The sequence below is a fragment of the Blennius ocellaris genome (genome assembly GCF_963422515.1).
Source record: "Blennius ocellaris genome assembly, chromosome: 11".
NCBI classification, from domain to species: Eukaryota; Metazoa; Chordata; class Actinopteri; order Blenniiformes; family Blenniidae; genus Blennius; species Blennius ocellaris.
In genome coordinates this window covers 21,612,840-21,637,887 of record NC_137660.1, presented here as the reverse complement: position 1 = coordinate 21,637,887, position 25,048 = coordinate 21,612,840, and the positions used below count along the sequence as shown (strand labels likewise).

Genomic DNA, 25,048 nt, shown 5'->3' with positions numbered 1-25,048 from the left:
TTGCCATAGCAATCTTTGATTGATACCGTCTTTGGCCGCAGGGTGGCAATGTTGCACCAGCAACCAGGAACCAGACTTGACATGCGTCTGTTCAGTGAGTTACGTTCAAAGGCACTGTTCGCAAACGTTTCCGCGATTGATGATAAAAAAAGACTTATACGGCATCATGTGCTTTAAGTAATTATAAAAACAACTAATTCATGAGGATTTCACACTGTAAGTACGTATTTATGCCTGAAGATGTCGATTTATTTCGCGTCAGCAGCGTTTGTGAACGTAACGCTCTTGAACACGCCCTTCAGTCAAGAGCTGTCAGCCAGCTGCACTCCGACCAAAACAAAACTCGGTGGAAACTAGCCTACTCCCTTCAACACTGCCGTCTCCTCCCAAATGCCTCGTCGTTTGAACAAGAGGTGTGAGGACAACTATGTTATTCTATGGCTTAGAAAAGCAGCCAGGCTTGTCGTGCTAATTTAAAACGGCCGTTTAGTTGCGCTTTGCTAACGTCTTCGTAGCTAGCCGGAGCCGCTACCAGCTAAAGGTTATGTCCGATGAGCTAGTAGCAGCCTGTGGGAGTAGAAAATATCGAAGCGTTAGCCCAGCATCCTCAGACGAACCCGAGAGCCCGATAACTTATTTCCTGCGTTGCCTTTTGCCGCCCGGACGGAAACCTTCAGCATGGGGATGTGCTTACCGTGCTTTGGCGGAGCCGCGGACGACGTGGTGGTCACTCCAGACCCCGTGAGTCTGTTTCACTGCAAACTTTTACAAACGGCTGTGTCACTGCTCCAATCATGGCCTCGCTTGTTATCCAACCTAAACTGAGCACAAATTTAAAGTTAAATATATAAATTGATGTTATTTTAGACCGTGCTGGGTAATGTTGGGGGTGGTGAACATGTCGGCTGAGCTTGCAGGCCCAACATGGTCCACCAGGCAAAGGCAGCCGTTTTCAGCTCACATCTTTTTTTTTTCTTCATATTTCCAGGACACAAGACGGCGACAGTTAGCTGGAGCCGCCGAGAAACGACAAAAGGAGGTGAGTCAACAGTGGCTGCACCTTATTGTTCATCACGTGGACGATTATTAGACACATCGAGGTCGATCTGATGCAGGACTCTTTATTAAAAACGGGGCGTGTCGCAGGGAAGCGGTCTCCTGTACAGTCAGTGGCGTTTCTATAAGTACATACTTGGTGGGGGGGCGTTTTTATTTCAGGTCTCGTGACAACAGAGGTCAATGTCACAGTAAAGCACATTGTGAGAATTATAGGAACCGGTCATGTGAAAAAAAAAAGTTGAGCACTCGGGAATAGCAGATTTAAAAAAAAAAAAAAAAAAACTTCAGTCCCTGTCACTTCCATTTCATTCTGGATTTCCCAAGTCGACCTGTCTGCAGGAGCCCCTCTTGTCAGGCTTTGAAAGGAATGTGACAAAAAACATAAATGATCCTTATAGTCACTCATGGTGGAGAGAGTAACTGCAAGCACCATTCATTTTAAAGGTGAAGGCAAAAAAAGGAAAACGAGGGACTCAAACCTGCGTCTCCTATTCCGAAGATGAAAACTCAACCAGGAGACGACAGGCCAAGTGACACAACCACGAGATACTTAGAAAGTCTTTGACACTGTGTCACTGGGTTTACCACCACTTCCCCTAACCCTAAATCAGCGTCAGCCAATCATCTCTGAGCTCCTAACTGGGACTGTTGTTCCTGAGATGAAATTTAGGACGAAACCCACACAGTCATCTGGCAAACAATCAACACAATGGCCACAGATGTGGCCCTCGCAATGACAACAATACAAGTACACACAATAAGTAGATTAAAATCCAATGAAATACCGTTAAAAAAATCTGATAAAAGAGAGAAAGAACAGCAAATAAAATAGCAGAATGTTAAAGAGCAAAGACAAATGTGCGTCACAAGACGGCACTTAAAGTTTAATGGGAGTTTGAGTCTTAAAGAGAAGTCAGCCGTGCAGGCAGATTATCGTCACGGTTTAGAGCTTCAAGCCAGGAACTCTTCTTTCTGCGCGGCTTCATTGCTAACTAGTGTTTCTTTAATAAATCCACCTCAATGTTTAAATCCCTTCAGGGCCGAAATGTTAACGCAAATTTAATCTCATAGGCCAATTCGTTAGGTACACTTGTGAACCAGAGGCATTAAGGATGTTCCAGCCACACCTATAGAGGGAAAGAGTTGAAACCTGTCCATACGATGTTGACCAGCCCAACCCGATGGTGAACTCCACTCAAAAATCGACATGTCATCAAATTCAAGCTTTAAAGCCATCAGGCAAAACTCATTATTATTTAATTTGCTGAACATATTGTTACTGTTTATTCAGGTCTCATTAGATTGCACCAGTGTACCACCATATGTATGCATTAACTTAGATTTTTTTTTTTTTTTTTTTAAAGAAATAGCTGGAATTGTGAAACATATGGGGAATAGAAATGTAAATTAAAATGTGTATTCATTTTGTGTTAAGATTACGGAATGTCAAATGCTTGATAACTTTCTTTAAAAAAAAAAAAAAGAAAGCTTATTAAAGGCAGGGCATATTATTACATTGTGGTGAGTGGTTTTTGTATCGTACAGAAAAGGCACGTGCGCACCCGTAAGAGCCGCGCTAACGTTGTGTTCAGGTAAGGAGACGTGGATCGAAACTCGCCCGGGTTTATTCTTTGTAATGCAGCTCTCACTTTAACTACCACAATTTCCTGCTCTCTGTCACCGTGTTCATCAAATCTCCCGACAGCCTGAGTCGCACCCTTCCCACCACTGGAGAAACGAGTTCTGAGCTGTAACCCACCGCCAGGTTTCAGTCCGCAGCACAGCACCACCACAAGAAGCTGAATTTGGTGGCTGAACGTCACGAGCTACGAGTTGTGACTGAACACGTCTGATGGTTTTGCTGAAGTGATGAATGTTTGCATGCTTTTTAAACAGTTTGTTAATATTCTGTAAATGAAATGAAACATTTGAGACACAAGCTACCGCCTGATCCTGTCCCTCTGTGTTTTTTTTCCCACCCCCAGACAGCGTACAGGGGGGTTAAAAATCCAGACGCAGTCGAGAGGAAAAGGAAAAAACAAGAAGAGGTTGAAAAACAGGCGATGACCACTTCTGTTTCTGGTGGCGGTGGATTGAAGGTTAGTTTGTTGTTTTTGTTGGGTTTTTTTAATCCATCGAATTGATATCTCGATACGCAATGGGTCTGAATATATACTTTATGCTCATGCTATGTATCAATCCCAGGAACACCTAATTTACTTAACAAGGAAGGTGTCGTATGGCGACGAAGATCATATCCTCAACGGTAAAAGTGAACTTGATCATGTAAAAACAAATAAAATAAGTTTGTCTGGTGCCAGCGTCAACGCTAACTCCTTTAAGCTTTCTGACTCGAGGCTCCAAACTCTGGCCTCCATTTATGAACTGAGGTGCTGCAGCATTTATTGGCGAGGGGAAACCACATTAACACCCACTTTAGGCCTCTTGCGGCACACTTGAAGCTTGCCGCTGCACTCTCACACGTCCAGTTAAGCACATGCACAGCGGCCACATCACCCGGTCAGCCCTCGCGTTTCTGCGATTAATATCTAGACAAAAGTTTTCAGCACTTAAATAATTTAATTACTTTCCTCTACCAAAGGGAACGAAGTAATATCTCCACTATAACTTCAGGGGAAGTTCTCCACTTTATTTTCGGTTCAGTGGCACAAGAAGGTGCTGTAATGGCGCCACCTGGAGTTTAGAAACGTCCAAATGAAAATATACATCAGTATAAAAGGACAAAAAGTTGCATAGTGACCACGCTTCTAATTGAAAACGTGGGTTTGCCTTGTTTCCACAGTGGCAGGTCGGCTGAAGCTCCTGACGGTGACCTCCGCTCCCCTCTGAGACCGCGCCAAGAGTTGCTGCGTCATGACTTTGAAGACGTCGGACCTTTTGGCCGTTTTAATTCCCTTCTCGCCCGTTTCCACGGTGTCACACGTTGAACCGCTACAGTCTTTCTGACTTCATGTAATTAATGATTTCAGACCGTTTACTTCTGACAAAACACAGCAGTACTTGCCAAGTTTCTCACGCGCCAGTTCAGACGTTTGGGCGGGTCGAGGGTGAGTCGGTAAAGTGCAAGCGAACATGCACTGCACTGTTTTAGTTCCAGTAGTCGACAGTTGGGCAGTGACTGGCATTAGACTGTCCGGAGGAACTTTTTTTAATTTAAGATATTAGTTTCAGTGTTCCGTTGTTATAATTTTTTTTCTTTATTTTTTTCTGTTAATGTCCACAATTTATTCCGTGTGACTCCTTCAAATACCCGTTCGTTATGAAGCATCATGTTAACACAGCTTTACTTTTCCCAGGGCTTTGTCTTTTTTTTTTTTTAATTGGCAATGCAAAGATGAGTGCAAATGGTGCATAAAGGTTTTTTTTTGTTGTTTTTTTGCAGTCAGTGTAGTGAGCTAAATGTATTTAGGGATATTAGTTTTTACACTCATCTTTATCTTGCTTCAGGGCCCTTTATTTAAAACATTTTTGAATGCACAACTTCAGTTTGCTGCTTTGGTTTACAATGTATGAAGAACACAGATTTCATGGCTGCTTATTTAAAATGAGATTAAAAAGTGTGTTTGTAAAATGCCACAGTATGATCTGAAGCTGAAGTTAGTCACTTCTTTGCACACGGACCTTTGTGCTGAACTTGCTTGCACCGTTGTGTTGGGTGAGTCATTTCAGCTGTAGAGTTTACAATGAATGACGGAAAATGAAGGAACACGCGTTGGACAATATTTACCTGCTATTGGAGTGCATTTCTCAAAGCCTTCTCTTGATCTTTAAGTGAATCCGGTGCTCTCGCTTTTTTGTAGGACAGAAATCTAGCCAATGGTATTTGCTACAATAAATCACATTTCTGCTACGCCTGTGTGGATGTCATGTTTGGAATTAATCTAGTGAAAATTCAGTACAGTTAATACTTGAATTTGAGTGAAATTATCAGTGGTAGAATTTGTAGGACACCGTCGGGATACTTAATGAAACTTCGGTTTTAGATTTGTTAAATAAAATAGCAAATCCTTTTGAGTAGTTTTTTTTTTCTAGTCATAAAAATAAAGAATCCTGTCTCAAAGTATTTTTTTTAAATAATTTGTTCCCATTTGCTGATAGGCTTTAATCTTAACAATTAGTTTTTCTAAAAATAAAATAAAAGCATAAAATTGTTTTAATTTACACTTTTTTTTTTTTGTTAACCTTTTTCTGTACAGGTAATCTTTTTGAGGCAAATGTTCTCTGAAAAAACTATTTCAATGATATTTATTTTTGGGCACAGGTATAAATCCCACGATACACTCATTTGAGGTGTAATAGTTCAGTCATTAAGCCAGTTCTGCGTAAAACATTTAAAAAGATAGTTGATATTTAAAAATGTCACATTTTGAGAATTTATTTTAAAAAATGTATCTCAAAAGAGGATCCATTTACAGGCTTACTGGTTGCTTGACACATTTACAAATCAGAGTATTATTAATCCGTGTATAAGGTTGAATTAAAAAAAAATGTAATCTTAGTTACAACAACATGAATCAACAAAACCAAGAGATTTCTTTCTCACGTTTAAATGATTTCACGGCCTCTAGAGGTCAGTCAAATATAACAAACTGCAGAACAACAGGGCCTCAGATCTACTGTAGGCCGAACAATGACAAGTCTTAAACAATATGTGTGGCTATTTCTGCTCTCACAGCAGAATTATAAACACATGAGCTATTCTAAAAATGTTATTGAATAATAATGAATAATAGTGTAGAGGATGCGTTGCATAGAATTACAAATTAGTACATAAACAATGACAGTTCATTTGGCAGCTCACTAGGAAATGACTGAAAAAGAAAAGGCCCCATGTTCTCAATAAAGTGAGTTTTCACAATAATGTTTATATAAACGGTATAATGGAACTTGGTGGGTTTTCTGGTTATTCTCAGGTTGAGGGGGCGCCCTCTCATGGAAATCATGCAACAAGGCACGAGTATGTTTAAAGAAAGGGGAATTTCTATTTTTCATGTGCGCACACATGCATCTATTGTTCTCAAAAAAATCTCATTCATAAAAGGTGCTGTACTCTCAACAACTTGCTTACTTTCATTAAAAACGTGTTTTCAACATGTACAAATGTATACTGGAGGCCTGTATGAGTTACAATGTCGGAGAAGAAAGAAATAAGCCGAGTGAAACAATACTTGATAAGAAAATCTACATCATCCGACTCACATTGTAAAGATCTGTACACATTTTTTCAAGTGTTGTATAAAACTAAATATGTCTCAATATTAAGGGCATACCGGTGTGAGTCCAGCCTCGAACTTTCACAAAAGAAACAAAATCATTGATGTTGCACAGCTGTGCCCCCATGAATGATTGATTGTTGCTTATTTTTTTGTAAATCAAGGGTTTTCAATGTGTGGGAAGGCGACCCTCCCAGAGCTTGAACTACATTGTGCCTCTTCCAGCAGGTAACAATGTTGACAATACTTAGGATCAACAGGCAATAGAAAAGAAAAAAAATCTTCTGAAAGTGTAGTTTTTGTACTCAAACGAATAATTATTGATTCACGCCGATCATTTCAAATCACCGAGATTGCTTACAACGTATTTAATTCTAGAAATGTGTGTTTGATAAGATGACTCATAGTTTCACCTATGTTTTTTTTTGGCTTTGTTTTTATCATAATTTCTTGTCAAGAAAAATCACATCTGGAAAAGGCACCCGACTCCCAGATTTCACTTTCTTCTTCATCCACCTGAATCTCTCAGAGGTTGGCTTTGAAACCGAATGATCTACAGAACCAGGGCACGCAAGACAGCCACTTGCTCTTGCTTTGGTAAGAAGCCCGTATGTCATCCGCTGTGTGTTTACTTCAGCGGCGCTTCTCGTTCTCACGTCTTCACTTCTTGGCGCGGCAGTGAGCTGCCACCACCAGGTAGGTGTCAGCGGTGAGGTCCTTGATGTTGGGGGATTTGCTGCCGATGGGCGACGTCTTGCCTTCGACCCGGGATATTTGGAGCATGCGGCACGGGTCGTGCTTCAGCAGGTAGCTCTCGAAGGTCTCCCATCCGCCGCCGACGCGCACCATCACGTGCTTGTTGTGCAGCATCTGCAGACGGAAACAGGATTACGGCGTCAGCTGTGCAGACGCGGGGGAAGTGAAAAGGGACCTTTGATAGCTGCTTCAGAGCTGCTCTGGACGACTAATGTCATTTCACTGATTGAGGCTTTCAGGTGAAGTTGAATGAACAATTAAGAGCGGCTTTGATGTGAGAGCTCGCCGACTGATGTGAGGGGCCTCACGGTGGAGGACGTCCCTGGAGACGAGCCTTCTCCAGTCCAGCACTTTAACGCCGTTTTTCAGTGGCTGCTGACGGACAGTCTTCCATCTTAGGCAAAAGTCGTGTCAGTTCACCGCTTACAAACCTCATAGGAAAATTTAATATTTCTTAATAACTTCATTAGGGACACATGTGTGGCCCTAATGTGTGTGTGTGTGTGTATGTGTGTTTCTGTTTCTTGATATATTAGCATCAAATAATTCCACTGGCCACAACCGGGCACATTCTCAAGGCTCGCTACTATGGCAACAACATCACCCATTATATGAAAGAAAGGAATTCGAAGGATGTATTGAATGATCAGACATTTTCATTCCCAAGACGCCATGCACCCAAAACGTCTGCATCACTCTGAAAGCTCCTCTTACCAGCATTTTACTTCATTATCGCTCTGTGGAATTATGTTCAATCAAAACAGTCGGAATTATTTATTATCTTAGGACACAATATGAATCGTCACAAACAAGGTAGAACGACACTAAACGCTATAGTTTGATAAAAGGGGTAAACTCTCAGAGGACACTGTGGCCTTAGTATGGTCAGTTATGAAGCCTCCTGCCTTTGGGCATCATAACATACAACATTTATAAGCCTCTTAAAAGAATCAATGCAGGGGGCAGTGGCAGGGCAGCGCCTCCAATCAGCAGCACCGGGCCTCAGGCTTTGTGACTGTGGATTTAATGGACCTGTGTGCTGCAGAGGGGTTTCAATCACGCTGCTTTGGGACGACACCCTGGCTGGACTGAAGTCCTTCCTCAGCAGCCCAGACAAGGGCAGAGGCCCGAGGCCGAGCTGGGACAGCACTCCTCGCAGAGCCTCTGACGTCTGCCCGCCCCTGTCGCTGAAGCTACAAGCAGCTCATTTATTCCAGGAGCTGAGAAGGTCAGTCCTCTCCGGTATTACAGCTGATTGTGGAGCGGGACTTCTATCAGATGCACGTCATTGTTGTCCTCGCTTACAGCAGCTGCTTGCAGACAGTGGGCGACCTCACTGTATTCATGCCTGCTCGGTAGAAGCAGCTGCTTGAGAGCAAAACCATGTGAGGAATTTTAATTAAAGCATCTACACTGTGAAGAGAGCTGGCTCGGAGACAGAGGAGAGGAGGTTTAACACTCGCTTTGTTTGGCCAGATCAGAAGCTGACTCTCACGTGCTGTTATTCGACAATATCCAGGATAACATGAGGCAATACACGTGCATATCTATGTGTAAATTTATATTAAAGGTGTGTACTCTGGCTGTACATGGACTTAAATGTAATCACAGGATTGGTCAAGGGTTTCTCGAGGCTGTGGTGGTCTAAAGATTGATAGAATAACACGTCTCTCATTTGCTCTTAATTTGTTATATTGGTCTTATGGACTAAACTATAATTGCATTGGCACATGAACGAGAGTGACGCACGTTTACGTAGATAGATCACAGTGAACCAACACTTCTCATCATTTGTCCTTGGTTGCTCAGCAACACAACAAAAGACTAAAACATTCAGCTGAGGAAAATGCATTAAAGGATGGAAATTAACCAGAAATCTCACTGAAAATGCTGTCAAGTTAGAAATGCGAGCCTTGGCGTCTGTGGTGACCAGCTTTGTTCATCTTTATTCGCCTCCCAATGACCGACATCTGATTCGGATTAGACTCACTGGATGCAATATGGAGTGCTGACGGCAGAGGACATCCAAGAGTAAACTGTGCCGTGTGCTCTGCACATCCTAAACATACCACCAGCATGAATCACATTCTTGGAGGTGTGAATTCTGGTTGTGGGTTGCCAAGTAACCAGAATCCCAAGGGAACCGATGCTCCTTCTCTAATCTGTTAGCCTCCATTTATGCTTCTCCAATGCCTTCCACTCACAGAAAGTGGAGTCACATTTCCTGTACTAACAGATTTATTGTGATTGCGAGGTGCAGAGCAGGCAAAATGGTGTTTGTTGTAAAATTAGAATACATTTCAGTGTATGATAATAGCTATCAAATATGCAAGTGTTTGTTCCCTGTTTCTGTCTGGGAGAAAATGGAACCTCATTATAGTACTATGACCTGTAAATGACAGCTCACAGCGAATACGGGTTCTGCAGAAACAATGAATGACTTCAATCCTGAAGCCAGCCTCAGGTATCTGCATAACGCTGCATAGTGTTTATACTTGGCCTCGCAATGTGATACTGATAAAGCCATTAAGTGGACAACTTCAATTCTCGAAAGGTCTGAACAATATGAGTAATATGGTGCAAGACACTTTAATGTAGTCATATTTTATTCACAGTGCTAATTTGGAATTTGTTGATAACAACATAGTAAAAACAAAGTGCTGGAGGAGCATTTTGCAACCAGTTGTGTTAGTTACAGGTCATTAATATGACTACGTTTTAAAAGAAAGCTTTACACAGATTAAATAAATAAATAGATAGATAGATAGATAGATAGATAGATAGATAGATAGATAGATAGATAGATAGATAGATAGATAGATAGATAGATAGATAGATAGATAGATAGATAGATAGATAGATAGATAGATAGATAGATAGATAGATAGATAGATAGATAGATAGATAGATAGATAGATAGATAGATAGATAGATAGATAGATAAATAAATAAATAAATAAACAGAAACTATAGACCTGTGTTATGGAGACTAAACTCTGTCAATTATTAGACTCAAAGTTAAAAAAGCAAGCAGGCCTGGTGGTGTGAAGTTGGAAGCTGACGTCTTATAAAGTAGTACAAAGGATTAATGCTTTCTTACATCTTACAAAAAAAACAACCTTCCATATTTTGTTTGCGACAATGCTGGAACACATACTGCACTCATCAAAACAGTATGGCCTCATGGTAGAAGAGTCTGGAATCAAGTGCGCCGTGGCATTAAAATGACAGCGTAATGACCTTTAAATACTGACAACTCCCAATTGTTCACTGTGATTTTTGTCCAAAGAGCCATGACTGCATTCTAAAAAAGCTAGTAGACATTAAAAATATCTATAAAAAGTCTGACCCTGAAAACTTTAAGGGGGAAAAAATAGTTATACCTTACACTGGCCGAGGAAGCAAGAAAAAAGCAAAATATAAAAGTTTTGAAGAGGTCCCTTTGTAAGGATCTAAAATCTTTCTGCTGAAAAACATAATCTAATTCAACATGGACATATTTTAATTTCCTGCCAGATCATCCACACAGTGCAGATCAGTACTTGTTATTGAGTACACTTCACCACATTGCACAGGGACACAGTTTCTTCTAAGAGGTTCAGAACATACATTTTCCTGTAGACTGTACTGAACTATAAGTAATATGTAATGAAGGTTATCATGTAAGCAATCTAAGAAATGAGCTTCAGAACAGAATCTGGGTGAATATAGTATGTCAGAGAAATTTACAAATAAAACTGCTTTCATAATAACATCTGGACAAGGACAGACTCAAAATAATCATTCAGTTAATTACAGTCTTTAACACTCCATTCCATTGTTAGTTGTTTTTATATGAACACCTTTCACAACCAAATTATTCACAATCATATGATGTTTACTCCATCAGATACAAATGTCATGCAATCTAAAAGAACCCGTTCAGTTTGACATTATAAACTACAATTTGATGTAATATGATGCCATCCCAATTTATGACTGAACACAATACGATACCGTAAAACACGATACGCAACGACGCAATGTGATGAAATGCATTCCAATGTGACGCCATATGACACCATTCAATATCACATACTCACCCGAATAAAGAGCATCTTCTCCCCGACGCGGTATCGACCCTGTGACTGTCTCTCCACGCAGAATTTATTCAAACACCGGCAGGGTGGGTCATCAGCGATATGTCGAACCTGTGACACATTGAAAAATGAACATCTCACAGACGATTGCTCTCTCTCATAACCAAAAAGTAAATTTGAACGAGAGTTGAGCACTATTCACTTACAGCATCATCCAACAGCTTCCCTGTGCTTTTTTTACAGGAAGTGACTTTGGTGGGAGTCGGGGACGGGGAAGGAGACGGAGACGGAGATGAAGAGGGAGACGTGGGGGCGGGCTGAGCTGGGGATACAGGTGAGGGAGGAGGCGGAGGAGCCTTCTCCTCTTGTTCAATCTCCTTCTCCAATTTTATCAGGCCGGGAGGCTCCACATTGTAGCTAGAAAAGGAAGGCAAAGGTCATTCATGAGTGAGAATTCAAGAAAGTAATTACAAAACAGGACAAAGACGTACAGCGCTGCTGTACAAAAATCCTCCCATACGTTCATAGTTTTATATTTTTTCTCTTTTTTATCAAATAACAAAGTGAGGAGAAGGACAATAATCAGTGTTTGGTGACTCGTTGCCTTCCAAACACATTTCTTTCTCCTCAGTTTTTGCAGCGATTCTGTAGTGGAGTGCTTCCAAACATAGACAATAAACCACAGCTCTCCTGTGGATTCATGCTTTATAAAGTCACTCTGTCTCTTTTTGCGACTCCAGACTGACTCCAACTTGTATGAAAGACAGCCATACTGTCATTTTTATAACTGGTCTTCTTTACTCTAACGATAGTTCCTGGTGACGCTGGTTGTGTGTTCAGTGTTTAGCCTAACAGATGAATTACTGGTCATTTTTCTTAAAGGCTACGTGACATATATATTCTTTTTAAATCCCATACCTGCAGTAAAGAGTAAATATATAAAAAGCAAAAACGTACCGTGATGCTATGCGTCCCAGCTCTAAAAGACAGAGGCACACCTCTCGAGGTTGTTTGTGAAGAACTGCAAGAAGAGATCAAGAGCCAACGGTGAGTGATTGTAATGAGACGTCACATTTGCAACAAGACGATGAGAGCAGATGAGTGGCCACATGATGGTGACATGGGAGATTTTAAAAACTACGTGGTGAACTTCATGCATTCACACATTCTTGTGCTCTACAATCCTCTCCATCCCATGTTCAATGGAAATGAGCGTGAGTGTCGTTCAGACTTGGGAGGTTTTAACTTGGCAAACGTTAGATTGGAGAGAAACAATGGGCACGAGATGTATGATAAATGTGACAGAGCACAACATGCATTGAAAGAGAGGGGATTCACTGCATGATAGCAAACCTGGTGTTGTTACATCTACAGCTGAACTGACATATCTACTCAGAGAAAGACAGAAAGAAAGAAAAGACATCCATCAACTGTTTTGGTTTGGGGATTTTTTCAAGTATTTTCACAGCATTTGTTTTTTTTTATCATAGTCACATGTCAACTGCATTTGAAGGCCATTTCTTTAGTGTTGATATCAGACTTAGCCTTCAGAAATGATTAGCATACTTTCAATTGTTCCGCTGTGGTCGACCGACCTTATGACAGAAATCATAGGCATGTGGCGTTATTGAGGTATTTTAGTTCCCCACACGGTCACATACAGTAAACGAGAGTATAAGGATGAGTGCTGTAGCTCCACAGCTTATTCACTGAAATACCGCGCTTGAAATATTTGCAGTAGATTAGAGAAACGTGAACAGTTAATGAGGAAGAGAGAGAGAATCATCCCAACTGAGCCAAGGAAGACATCTGCATAACGTTGGCCTACTTTCTTCTATCTGTGCTCCCTTTTGTTTGACTTAGGATACTTTGTGTTGGAGCACAAGATCTGCTTCCTGTCAGAAGGAGCAGCTCCCTGCTGTCCTCAGGAGCTTTGTGCAGATATCAAAGCAGGGCCTGGCAGATTTTTGGGTGAGCCTCTGAGTTCAGGAGAAGGAAGCAGCCCGACATGTGTGACACTGTACCTGCACAATCAGTCCATTCATAGGCGAGAGAAATCTGAATCCAGTGGCCCGGCAGTGCCACGGACAGCCCAAGGTCGACGGGGCTGTATCTCTCTTGATATTCTTGCTGCAGACTCACCTAAACCTTCTGATTCAAACAGACACGTTTCTCCAACCCCAGCCTCACGGCACCAGGCCAGGAAGTTGGCTGTGTTGTCTCGTGCAAAGAAAGAGCCAGACGGAGCGCTCCGCCGACATGGTATCCTCCGACAGGGAATGCTCTGCTACAGAGAGACAAAAAAGTGAGCTCACAAAAGTTATCTTCAGATGGAGAAAAAGAAAAACATACATGCACACAAACTCTGGAGAGTCAGGATAGTCAGAATCATAGGAATCATCATGGAAATTAGTGGGGACAAGTATGTTTGCAAAACTATGAAAATGTGTATTAAAGACTATAATGGCCATTCTCCTTCACCTGCTTCATAATGTTTTGGTCTGTTCATACGCTTTCAGCACCTTCAGTGTTGGTTTGGTGGCTGGTTTGGTTTGGAGATTAGTACATTTTCTGTGTGAAAGAAAAACATTGTTTCTGCCCCCAAATACTTTTTGGATGGTATTTCATATGTAACGCCAACTTAATCAATTTTATTAAGTTTATGATATGAAGGGTCTTTTCGTCTGCTGCCTTTTTACAGGGGTCACCACAGCAAATCACTGCAACTGGCACTTGGCTAGTTTGAATGCCAGATGCCTTACCGAGTGCAAATCAACGTTGAAACAATTAAGTCACTATACCGTAGATTAAACCGTAGATTTCTTGGAAAAATGGTCAGCACCATTATATAATTTAAAAACCTTTAAATCCCGAAAGCACTTGGTTTCATAAAATATAAAAGTTTATGCCAGTTGTAAAGCTATGAAGTTATCGGATTCAAGCCTGAGTCGTCATCTATTGATAGACACACCCCCCCCCCCTCCCAACTATTGGGTAACATTTTTGTTCATGAATCCAGTACAATGAAATGAGATTTTGGCACTCGGTTTCAACATTGTTGTAAACTTATTTTTCGAGGAAACCGAACAAATGTCAACCAGAGTGACTTTTTTTTTCTTTTTCAGCCATCAGATTTTCCACCAAAACATTGAGCCACAACAATTTATCAACACCAATGTCTGGTCCATCTGCCAGGGCTCTGGTTTCAGCGGAGAATCAGGAACATTTTCCACGCAGATCAATATGCGAGGTGACGCGCGGGAAAACTGGGCTTTCTTTACCAGGCTTTCCATGATTTGGGATCAGATGACATGCTTATGGGCTCCAGCCCCCACACAGTCTTTTTTGGGGGGAGATTTATGCGCCTTGCTGTGGTTTTATACAGGATATGTGCGTCTGTGCTTTGAGAAAGGTGCAATGAGCTCATGCTGGAACTATGCAACCCTTTGTGGGTATTTTTCTTTTCAGTCCAGGCTCTCATTTTTTTCATGTTTTTTTTTTTTCGTTTTTTTTTTTCAGGGCTCATTTGTGTCACTGAATTACTTTGCATTCCAAGTGAAATTACATTGGCAACTGTGCCTGAACTGCTTGATATAAAAGTTACTGTGTCTCTTGCAGCTTTGACAAGACGTTTGTGGGTTTAACGAATGCATTACCTTTTGAAAACATTATCTTTGAATCATAATCGATTCCTGTCATTATTATGTCATTATATTATCTTTTTTTTCTGCTTTTGTTGTTATTTTTGGGGTGTTTTCTTTTGAGAAATACATTTTTGTCTCCATCCTCCTTATATATCTGCTGGATATAGGACATCTGTTCAAAGTTACACTCTCAGCAGCAGCAGATTTTGCATGAAGGCTTAAATCAGATAAAACTCATCTGACTGCTTGTACAGTCTCCCAGTAATCCTCTTGATTGTCAGGTATGCGCCAAAGTGTCAACAACTGTCAATTCCACACCACGGGTTAAGTATAACCTTTTCAAGACGCCAGCGATGCAGATTTAGTTAACTCTGGAGAGATCTTCTGGCTCTAAGCTCTGATTCCTCCACAGTGGTGGTCAGGTTGTCTCCTGCTTAGACCCCACAATGGCCCATTGCTGGCTGATTGGCTCCAGCAACCAACAGCCTTGATGTGTATAAAGCTGTTTAAAAGATGGATGATCTTTGGTTAAAGTGGACCACAAAACACCCACTCTCTGATTATCTGTCTGATTTTGTTTCTAATGGGAGACGAAAGACTGTTTGGGGTTCCCAATGTTGATGGAAGGACTGCAATAAAACCACATTTTGTATTCACGTTTAACTGATGAGCAATGGAAGCAGTAGAAAGAAAACATAGTTTAGATATTACTTAATTTGTCTATTCTATGCGTTTCTTATTCAAATGTATTTTCAAAATAGGATCTCATCTTTTTTATTTTCATTTGCTGGATCTTCTCATGGCAGTAAACCAAACAAACAAATCCCCAGAAGTGACATTTGTTGATTCTAAATGCTCACATTCCAGTAATTATGCAGTATGCTTTAACAAGCAATCTTATATTGCAAAACAATTTACATCATGTAACCTTCATACTTCATAAGTTACTACAAGGTACACCCACAACTACAATTAGAATTCATAACTTTTAAACTCCATTTTTGCACCCGATGAGTTTACATATTAAACTGAGAAAAAAAAGTCCTGCTTTGATTGTTCCAAGTAAGAACACTGCTTGTAAATATCCAGTTGTTGAAAAGTACTTTGTGATTACTGTATGCTTAAGTAATTCAGAGCAACACTGTTATTGGTACACAAGTCGAGAAATAAAAACTAATAAAACTAGATATTTTCAGAAGTCAACTTTTTCTTTATAATTTTAGTGATGAATGGCAGTTGCTGAGATCATTGCACTGAACTGAATACAGGACAGTGTTATGACAATAAAAGACAGATGATCTTCACTCACCCGTCATTGATAATGATTGATGTTAACACAAACAGGAAGATGTTAAGCAGACAGCAACTTCAATGTGACTTATCGTTTTTCTCCGGTGCGATCAGTTTCAGTCTAGTCTCACCAGACGCCGCATCAACTTATCACGATGCCTCACCACAAACTCCAAGTTCCCTTTCAAGTGGTAAAACGTAACAGTAAACAACCAAAAATAATTCATATTTCACAGCTCATTAAACTGAAAAGGGTTGAAAGTGAAAGATGAGAGGCTGAAGTTTGTATAAAACGGCAATAAATTATGACTAATTCACAGCATCATGATGCATCTTGGTTGGACATCAAAGCTGGAAGCGCTTAACTGCCTCTGCACTCCTCCGCACACTCGCTCTCTCTGTGTTGGTCCACACAATCAATAGGCTATTCTATTCCAGTAGCTCCTGTGCTGTCCCACGGTCATTGACCTCAAGTATTTCCTCACATCTGTGCTGCTGCTTTGCTCATACTGAGATCAGGAGACCCTCCGTCGTCAGCACAGTGATGCCTCAGTGCAAATATCAACAACCCTCACTGACGGACCGACAAAAGAGTCTTTCGCTTCCCAACAGAAACATGGCCGAGTCAGAGGAACCATATCATCCTACTGAATCCCTGACGTCAGGGAGTGTTTGTGGGATTTTACAGATTCATCATATGCAGTAAGACAAGAAAGAAATTGTTTATTTTTCTTCGAATATGACTGAAGACAACAAACCGGTCCAAGATTAGCACCAACATAAACAAAACCAGATGGATTTGCACTCTGTTGCTTTGTTTTCTTAATCACTGGCCCAGAAAGGATTCATAAAGTTAATCAATCTTGTGGCTCACAAAACTTGCGATTTTTATGTACTCCTCCCAATTCTCACAAAGGATGTGGGGCCCCATCAGTTAATTTGTCTGTTGCTGGCCTTATTCTTTCTTTCTTTCCTTTCCACTAGAGGCTGCAGGATCCCATCCCCCTCCCCACTCTTTGTGCAGTCCTTTTTATAAATTGTGGAGGTCTTGGCAAAGTGTGAACTCATGGGTGCTGCTCATCCCACAAAACCATCATCAACTTCACCTTTTTTTTTTTAAGTTTCCAGAGTGTCTCGCAGACTCTCAAGTACTTTCCAAATGTCAAGATATCAAGATATGTTTCAGTTGTTTCAATAGAAACTGTGCTAATGTGTTTTTATTGATCTGCTTACTGGGAAACATAATATCACAGTGGAGCTGTTTCTGGTCTCAGTGAGAATCAATCAAGGCTCGATAGTGTTTTCACGAAGCCGCTCGGTTTCAAAAGATGACAGAAAAACGCTTGTGTTTAAACGGTGATATATGCAGCAGTGAATAAAAATGATTTCAAACATGAATCTGAGCAGGGGACCTGCTAAAGTAGTTGAGTTCAAAATGATTGTCAGTCAATCAGATCTAATAAGTCACAGCCCAAATGACGTTTTCCCACTCAGAATCAATCCTCTGTGAAATCATTCAAGCTGAAAGTTAGTCTGGGAACACTTTCAGTCCGGGTTTAGCTTCCAGATTAATGTTTTCACTGTAACATGTATCATGCCAGACTACTGCAATCGTCCCAATTCCTCTGTACCTTGCTGCTGCCAGGGGCGGGCAGGTCTCCATTGCTTTGCCTGAACTTCCCCTGCAGTGTCTCAGCCAGCTGGCACAACAGGAAGCCATTGTCTAACCGATCCATGAAGCTCTCAGCAGTGATTTCCAGACCTGAGCAAGGGACACATAAAGACAGGAGACAGCCCACGACATAAATCCATCATAAAATGCTCATTAAAAAATATAGAAAGTATAAGGGAATAAAACTTTATCCTCAGTCTACTCCCAGTTGAGGCTGAACTTGGTGCAATGTTGTTACCTCTCAGAAAACTTTTTTTTTTTTTATGACCGAGCCTTGACTTCACTGCTGGGTTTGGGCAACTCTGTGGTAGCCACCTGAGGAAAAGTTATAGCAGGATTTGAGAGAATCTGTGGGGGGGATTTCCTGGTGGTGCAGCATAGGATGGCCGTGACAGGGACACCTGGTGGTGGGGACACAGCGTCTGCGCATGATAAGGCCTCTTTGCCCTGCACCGCTGCAGAGATACGCTGGTGATCAACATGTAGTGTTCAGTTGACTGGCTTCCAGAGGACCATTCTTTCATAGTTAGATCATTGTGAAATAGGAGGTGGTGGCAGGGGGGTGTCTGTGGAAAGAAACTGCAGGGAGTTTTTTTTTTTCATCTCTTTTCTGTGTCTTATAGGAGGAGGGGTTTGGGGGGTTCAATGTTTAATGAGTTCCAAATGTTGCATTTGAGCCCAGAAAAGAGAGATTGAAATCTTGAGAAATACTTAAAGAGTTTCTCGTTTTACGCTCACAGTCTACCCTGCGGCCCTTGCCTTGCTCTGTGTGGATAAAATACATTCCACAGGGCTCTAATAGACATATTCAAACTATCAGTCCCTCAATCCCTTCAGCCTCATGTCTCAACTGTATTGTTACTCACCAGTATGCACTGAAATACCTTGTTCCAGTCCATCAGTGAACCACACCATTCCTCCCACCTGAAGCTGTCATTAAACACTTCAGCACCTTCTTTCTGTCTTTTAAACGCACTCGGCAAACAGAACGAAAACCAGTTCAGCACAGCCTCACGAGGTTTTCATATCCTAGATCAGCCACCACAGAAAACCAGAGGTTTCCAGAGCAAACACACAGCCCGCAGGGATAACAGGGAGGATACCGGTGTTGTTTTAAGAGGTCCACACACAAATAGGAGTCAGTTTCAGTAGCTTAAGTGGCTTCCAGTTGGTTTTAAATGAACATCAAACTGTAACCTTAATAAACACCCCTTCTTAAATGCAAATATCCATGAATCCAAGGCACTATTTCAAGAAATTTCACCCGCTCTTCCTAAGGTGTATAATCTTTAACAAACCTTGAGCTATAGTGTTTTTAATAACACAATAAAAAGCGATATTCAACTGAAACACTGTTATTTTTGGCAGTAATGCCTTGCTGACTAATTACTATTATAACATTTTCTGCAAACATAAATACAAACAAACAATGTAATGAAACAATAGAAGCAGTTGTAGAGTTGCAGAGCTGTTGTCTCTCTCTGTCCTTCTGACTGAACCAACTGTTATCTTTAGCATGAGCATTATTTCAAGCTCCTGTGTTCAGCGAATTAACTGGTGCATTCACATATTAAGCTGAAAACTGAAATTGAAACTTAAATACGGGTCACATGACAGCAAGAAATGAGCTCCAAGTCAGCTTCACAAAATATGCAGATAATGACAAAACCACATTTTCATCACCTTTATAAGTCAACAAATGAAATCTTTGAAACTTTTCATTTTTCTCACTTAAAGTTCCCAGCCAATCAGATGTAATTCCCCTGAGAAGTGGGAACTTTCCTATTTCCGAGTTCCCCACAAACACACCATCTGTTAAGATTTAAGATCTGTTAATGGAAGTTACAAGACTCAGAAGACATCAGAATATATTTAACATTAACTTCTTTCCATGGTGCCTGGGAGTGCATTAACATAAGTGTTAGATCATAACATAACTGCTGGTAAGTAAATTCTCTTTTATTGAGTTTTTTTGAGCTCCTTCTCATTATACAAGTCATTATTACATTTGGTGGAAAAATTGTTTGCTACTGATTTTTACACGGCTCCTTTGTAAATATCTATCAGCAAATATATCTGGCAAACGAAATAAGTGTAAAAAAAAACCCAAAACATTATTCCCAGTTGGCCTTGAATTGCTCCTCTTTGTTATTGTCACTTCAGATCAGAACACGTCTCACATTAGCTTTTGTTGAAGAAGCACACGGCTCAGTTTGATTTATTTTGCAACTGCATCCAGCACAGTGCTGATGTTGCATCGCTGCTTATTCTCCACCACTGGCTCTGCATTATTCAAGGCTAATGATGGTCATTATTCATTTAAGGTAAGTCTATGGGACAATGTGGGAACACTGAAAGTGTTTTACACAGTCTGGTGACTTTAAAATAGTTTGGAATGAGATTCAGATTGATTTCAGTCATTGGCAGAAGTGTTCGGATCAGCAGTACCACTTCAATTAATGATCAATGCAAGACAAGGAAATCTTCTGTTTAAAAGGTAAGCGTGTCACCATCTGCATTTTAGTTCCCCTCACCATAAGATAGCACACCTCTGAGAATTATCATTAATAACACCTGTTCCCAACCTCGACTCCAGGTCTCCCTTGGAGGTGCAGAGATCACGCAGGGTGACAGAGGCGTTGGCCGCTTTGAGGTTGTGAGAATTTGATTTGCACATGTAAATGAAAACCATATTAACACGCTTCATTTAATCTAGATCAGACTCAGAGAACTACCATTTGCTTTAACTTTTGAAGATTCGTGGCTTTTTGCACATTGGTGAAAGTGCGTGTGTGTCCGTCTGTCTGTGTAGTTTGAATATGGCGTACCGAGCATATTATTGAGCCACAGGGCCAGGTCTTCCTTCATTGGCAGCAGACTGGCTTCATGTCGACTGGAGAGCCACTGGTGGTACTGCTGCATGTCCGTCAGACCGGGGCCGCTGGGCTGTTTGGGGCTCAGGGCACTGCACATGGTCCCTTATTGATGGCCTACAGGTAGAAAAACAAGCAAACAGACATAATTATACAAACATACGTCATCTGAATCTGGATTAATAATGAAGTTATGTGGCTAATACAACACAACTGATTGTGTTAATAAGTCAGTAGAGAGACATTTTCCTTTATTATTATATATAGACCTTAAAAATCATATTCCCTAACTATTAAAAAATTGCAATAGGCTGTTTTGTGTATAGGTTTATGTGTAGGAATATCTGTATGTGTTTAGAGTATAATTGCATTACATGCATATGTAACATTGTTACATTATATCTGTAGTGCTTAAAAAAGGGGGACAACTGTTTTTTGTTTTTTTTTAGCAATTTCAAGAAAAAAAGTTCAGAAACATTTCAATTGTATGTTTCAGATAATGTTTTTACTCACAGTCGTATACATCAATATATTCAGGTGACAATCAAGTAAAACAAAGACAGGTTTTTGATCCTCATATATGGTGTTGTTCAGTGGCAGTTGCGATTTAGGTTCCATATTGTCAAAAGACTAGAGGAGAGAATCAGACTAATTCAGGAGAAATGAGATGAGAGTGTCTTTGTCCTCTTCCTGGTGTGGATTACAATCCACCTGATGACACTAGACAGCGCCACTTGTGTCCACTTTTCCAGGGGACAACAGACACTGTTATATACCAGGCAGACTCATTCAGTGGGACTGTTATTCAACAAACGCCAGGCACAAACAAAGAGCTCCTTCAGATCACTCTGCCCACCACAGTGCAGTGTATTAGTCTAGAACAATCCACAGTGCAGCGGGCTTTACATTACAGCCTGATGGATCGATTGCATTTGACATAAACATTCAAAGTGATATTTAACAGCCGTGTACTTCCTGCAAAGTGAAGTCATTGAGTAAAGGAGACATTTCTCACAGCGTTTTCCAATATTGGGCGACGTCGTGCCAAGCATTCACTCATTGAGTTGTAATTTGAAAATCTTTCATATTTCAGTCCACTGTCACTCCATTAACGGATCTGCTGCCGAGAGGAGTGAGTAATCGACAAACCAACTGGGCACCAGATGTAAGACCTGCACCAACAGCTCTGTAACTAATATCCACTGTTCAAAGTATACGCTGTGGTTACACGGCCTTGGTGAGATTATATGATGAAGCCAGTCAGGGTATGACTGCAGAGAGAAGAGATGGTGACATCGCAAGGACAGAAATTATTTTATTTAATAGCAGGATGACTGAAAAAGCTGATGTACTCTGTAAAACTGTACAAGGTTGTTGTTCTTCTTAAAATATAGTGTAAGCTGACTTTCATATATACCGTCTTAGACAAATGAAGACACATTCGCTTGTGGATTTCACTGTTAAACTGTTTTAGTTGCAAGAGCATAAAAATTTGACTAAATTAACAAAGTGCAGATCATGTTAAATCACTTCAGCAGATTACTTTTTTTAAGGAATATTTCATATTCACAGAAGTACCATTTAAGTTTATATTTCATGTACACTCTTCTATTGAGATGAGACCTGACTTATAGTTAGTACAACTAAATCTTTTTAAAGTGTAGTTAAAAAGTGATTACACTGACATAATACAACAGACTAAAACCTTTTCAGTAAATAGGAAAAACACAACCTGTAGTTTGCAATGAGACAGACTCAAAGACCCTCTGAACAATTTTGGAGGGATATTTGATTCCATATGTTTACATATTTCTGGTGAGAATTCTCTAAAGTACAGTAGACATGTTCCTGATTTGATCAAGACTTTCAGTAACCGAATACTCTCGATGTGCTTTTCACAATTTCACATGTCCCAACCAATATGTGATGCCTCCACCGATGTTGGTGCAGAGCAAAACAACATGCAAAACAACATGCAAAACAACAAGCATTTCTGTTGTATGCAATATTTTGTAACCTCTTCAAGTGCAGATATTTGACAGTTTCACAAGCAAAGAAACTGAGGAAATTTGATGTGAAAATATTGCAGTACTGAATATATGAGATAATTATTTGGCACATATCAAGAGAACATCAACAAAGGCACAAGATATAAACTGTGGAACTTTATTTCATGGAGGTTTTTCTGCCCGGCACACTCAGGGACGCCTCACTTTAAATAGCAGGCAAATAGCACCAGGATATTTGATGCAAATTGCAAGAAAAAGCATTTTCTAACAAGCTACTGAGCAATGGCTGAATATTTCCTCTGAAAAATGAGGAATCTGACTAAAGGGTTGTAACATTACAAGGTCTCAACTGCGTCAGCCATGTAACAGAATCACACTGCACTGCAAAAATCCAAATATCGGGACCTTTATGTCCACCAAGGTCGTCTTATCTTCATGAAAGACAGGTATGTGCTATGTACACACACACACACACACACACACAATAAACTTTGGAGCTCAGCAATAACACAGAGGTGCGACATTCACACATCCACAGTGGTGACGAGTGACGGACAGAACAAGGGCACTGGGACAATGTCTCACCCTCTCATACAAGCTTATTCAGTGGCGCAGTGCAAACATGGGTTTTTTGTATAGTTGAACTCTCTCTGCTTTACATCTTTTATATTCCCTTTTCAGTGTTGCTCAATGCAACAAAACACAAATCTCCAGACTTGTCATTTTGATTATTTTAGGAGAACCTGAAGTATTCCAATTTTTTTTTCTTAAATAACATTTAAATGCATTTAAAGGGATTGTCTCAGTGCCTAATGACTTATTACAAAATAAAGAAAACTGTGTAAAAACAATGAAGGAAAGTCTTTCCATATGTTATTGATGTACTATTTCCCTGTCGGTTTGTTTGAAGGGATCAGGCACGTCAGGAATAAACATCTGGGTGAGTTTCCTTCCCTTTTTCTCAGGAAACATCGAGATACCTGCTCCCTCTCACCATACTGTAGCCTGACCTCTTCGACTTCAGGCGCAAACCCGGCCAACATCTTTCTGCTCGACTGCATATACAGTAAGTGTAAGAGTCATTTTGGGAATCAAGTTGAGAATCTGCTCCTTACATCCTGGAATTAAACCGAGATAGCTTTTCTAGCCTCAAGGTATTCAAATAATTCGTGCTATAAATATAAATTTCCTCAGTCTAATGGGCCTCATGACTGCAGTAAAGCATCCTAACATGCCACAGCTGGCTGCAGATTGCTCCAGGAAACAAGTATGGATGGGAACTTGACTGCTGAATCCCATCAATTACAAAACACAAGAGTGGCTCTGTGCTGCAAACTGTCGGCTTCGTGCCTTTCTCCTCCACAAAAGTGAACTCATCTCAGAACGTTTTCTAACAAATAAAATCATTGTTGTGCTGTTGTGTTGTGGGTGGGACTTGTACCCAGGTATCACATTGTATCAACAGCAGCGGCTGTCAGCAAAGTACAAAGTCCACAGCAGTAAGTAAGCAAACATCTAGATCACTTGACCAAACACAGAAGACTAAAAACAGCTTATTTGCATAATTGTAATATCAACTGACATCAGACATTATGTGGAGTGCATAAATGTAGTCCAGTATAAGTGACTTTAAATCCCCTGGGTTAACTCAGGTCCACATGTGCTGTATATATCCCATATATTTAAAAAACAACATGTAATCATGTTCATCTGAATGTAGTGCATCAACATCATGGTGGGTTGTTCTATTAAACTAATAAAACAGCAAATGTATTTTCATTTGCAAGATAATTTAAATATTTCTTTATTTATTGCAGCTAAAAACAAAAAAGCAATTTAACACAAACGGGATCAAGCGAAGCTGCCTGATGTGATTGTAATCCAGCTGAGTACTCATTGATTCAAACCAGAGCTGCAACTGAGGCAAAGATGTCATATCTGAGTGAGTGAAAAAAAAAAATTTCAATGATATCCAGGTTTTAGATAAACTGAAGAATAAACCTTTTCTGCAAAGCGCGCGCGCACACACTGCCCCGAGAAGAGCAATGAACTTTATAAAGTCCCTTCATCTGCAGAACACAACCAAAAAAAGCTTAACATGCATGGCACTCCTAAGAAAGCCAGACACCAGCGAAAATGTCTTGAATGAAGTCAGGGGGAAAAAGCTTGGGATGTGTGCTCACCCTGGGGGTTCAGCTCGTTCCTGCGCACCTTCCTCTCACTCGTCCTGAGAGCTGCAGACTCCCGGTTTTCATGCTTCTCTCCGGCGCACCGACGCACAGGTTGGACTCCGAAACTATGAAACCAAAGCAGCACGAACCGAGGAGGTGTTTCCCTCAGCGAGAGATCTGACTGCACACATACACGCATACGCACACGCATACGCACACGCACACAGCATGCCGCTGCAACTGAAGAAGATGATGATCATG

The 25,048-nt window shown here is 40.7% G+C and overlaps 2 protein-coding genes across 2 annotated transcripts; one reads left to right on the top strand and one right to left on the bottom strand.

Annotated features, from left to right (window-relative positions):
• Positions 1 to 321: 321 nt before the first annotated feature.
• Positions 322 to 4,924, top strand: svip (small VCP interacting protein). Its single transcript, XM_080504488.1, has 4 exons — positions 322 to 741; positions 989 to 1,039; positions 3,045 to 3,158; positions 3,863 to 4,924. Exons 1-4 carry the CDS (start codon positions 679 to 681, stop codon positions 3,875 to 3,877), a joined length of 243 nt encoding a protein of 80 aa, XP_080360614.1. The 5' UTR covers positions 322 to 678; the 3' UTR covers positions 3,878 to 4,924.
• Positions 4,925 to 5,441: 517 nt separating this feature from the next.
• gas2a (growth arrest-specific 2a) lies at positions 5,442 to 24,940 on the bottom strand. The gene is made up of 8 exons (XM_080504480.1): positions 24,800 to 24,940; positions 20,563 to 20,724; positions 17,694 to 17,824; positions 13,271 to 13,415; positions 12,086 to 12,149; positions 11,335 to 11,545; positions 11,132 to 11,239; positions 5,442 to 7,163 (listed from the first exon to the last, which is right to left on the bottom strand). The coding sequence occupies exons 2-8, from the start codon at positions 20,705 to 20,707 to the stop codon at positions 6,954 to 6,956; spliced, it is 1,014 nt and encodes a 337-aa protein (XP_080360606.1). The 5' UTR covers positions 20,708 to 20,724; positions 24,800 to 24,940; the 3' UTR covers positions 5,442 to 6,953.
• Between the last annotated feature and the right edge of the window lie 108 nt (positions 24,941 to 25,048).

Coding starts and splice junctions, on each gene's coding strand:
- svip (XM_080504488.1), top strand. CDS start 679: ATGGGGATGTGCTTACCGTGCTTTGGCGGAGCCGCGGACGACGTGGTG. Junction 742..988: donor TGGTGGTCACTCCAGACCCC/GTGAGTCTGTTT, acceptor TCATATTTCCAG/GACACAAGACGGCGACAGTT. Junction 1,040..3,044: donor CCGAGAAACGACAAAAGGAG/GTGAGTCAACAG, acceptor TCCCACCCCCAG/ACAGCGTACAGGGGGGTTAA.
- gas2a (XM_080504480.1), bottom strand. CDS start 20,707: ATGTGCAGTGCCCTGAGCCCCAAACAGCCCAGCGGCCCCGGTCTGACG. Junction 12,150..13,270: donor GTTTGAATCAGAAGGTTTAG/GTGAGTCTGCAG, acceptor CTCTTCTTGCAG/TTCTTCACAAACAACCTCGA. Junction 11,240..11,334: donor GGAAGCTGTTGGATGATGCT/GTAAGTGAATAG, acceptor AATGTGTCACAG/GTTCGACATATCGCTGATGA.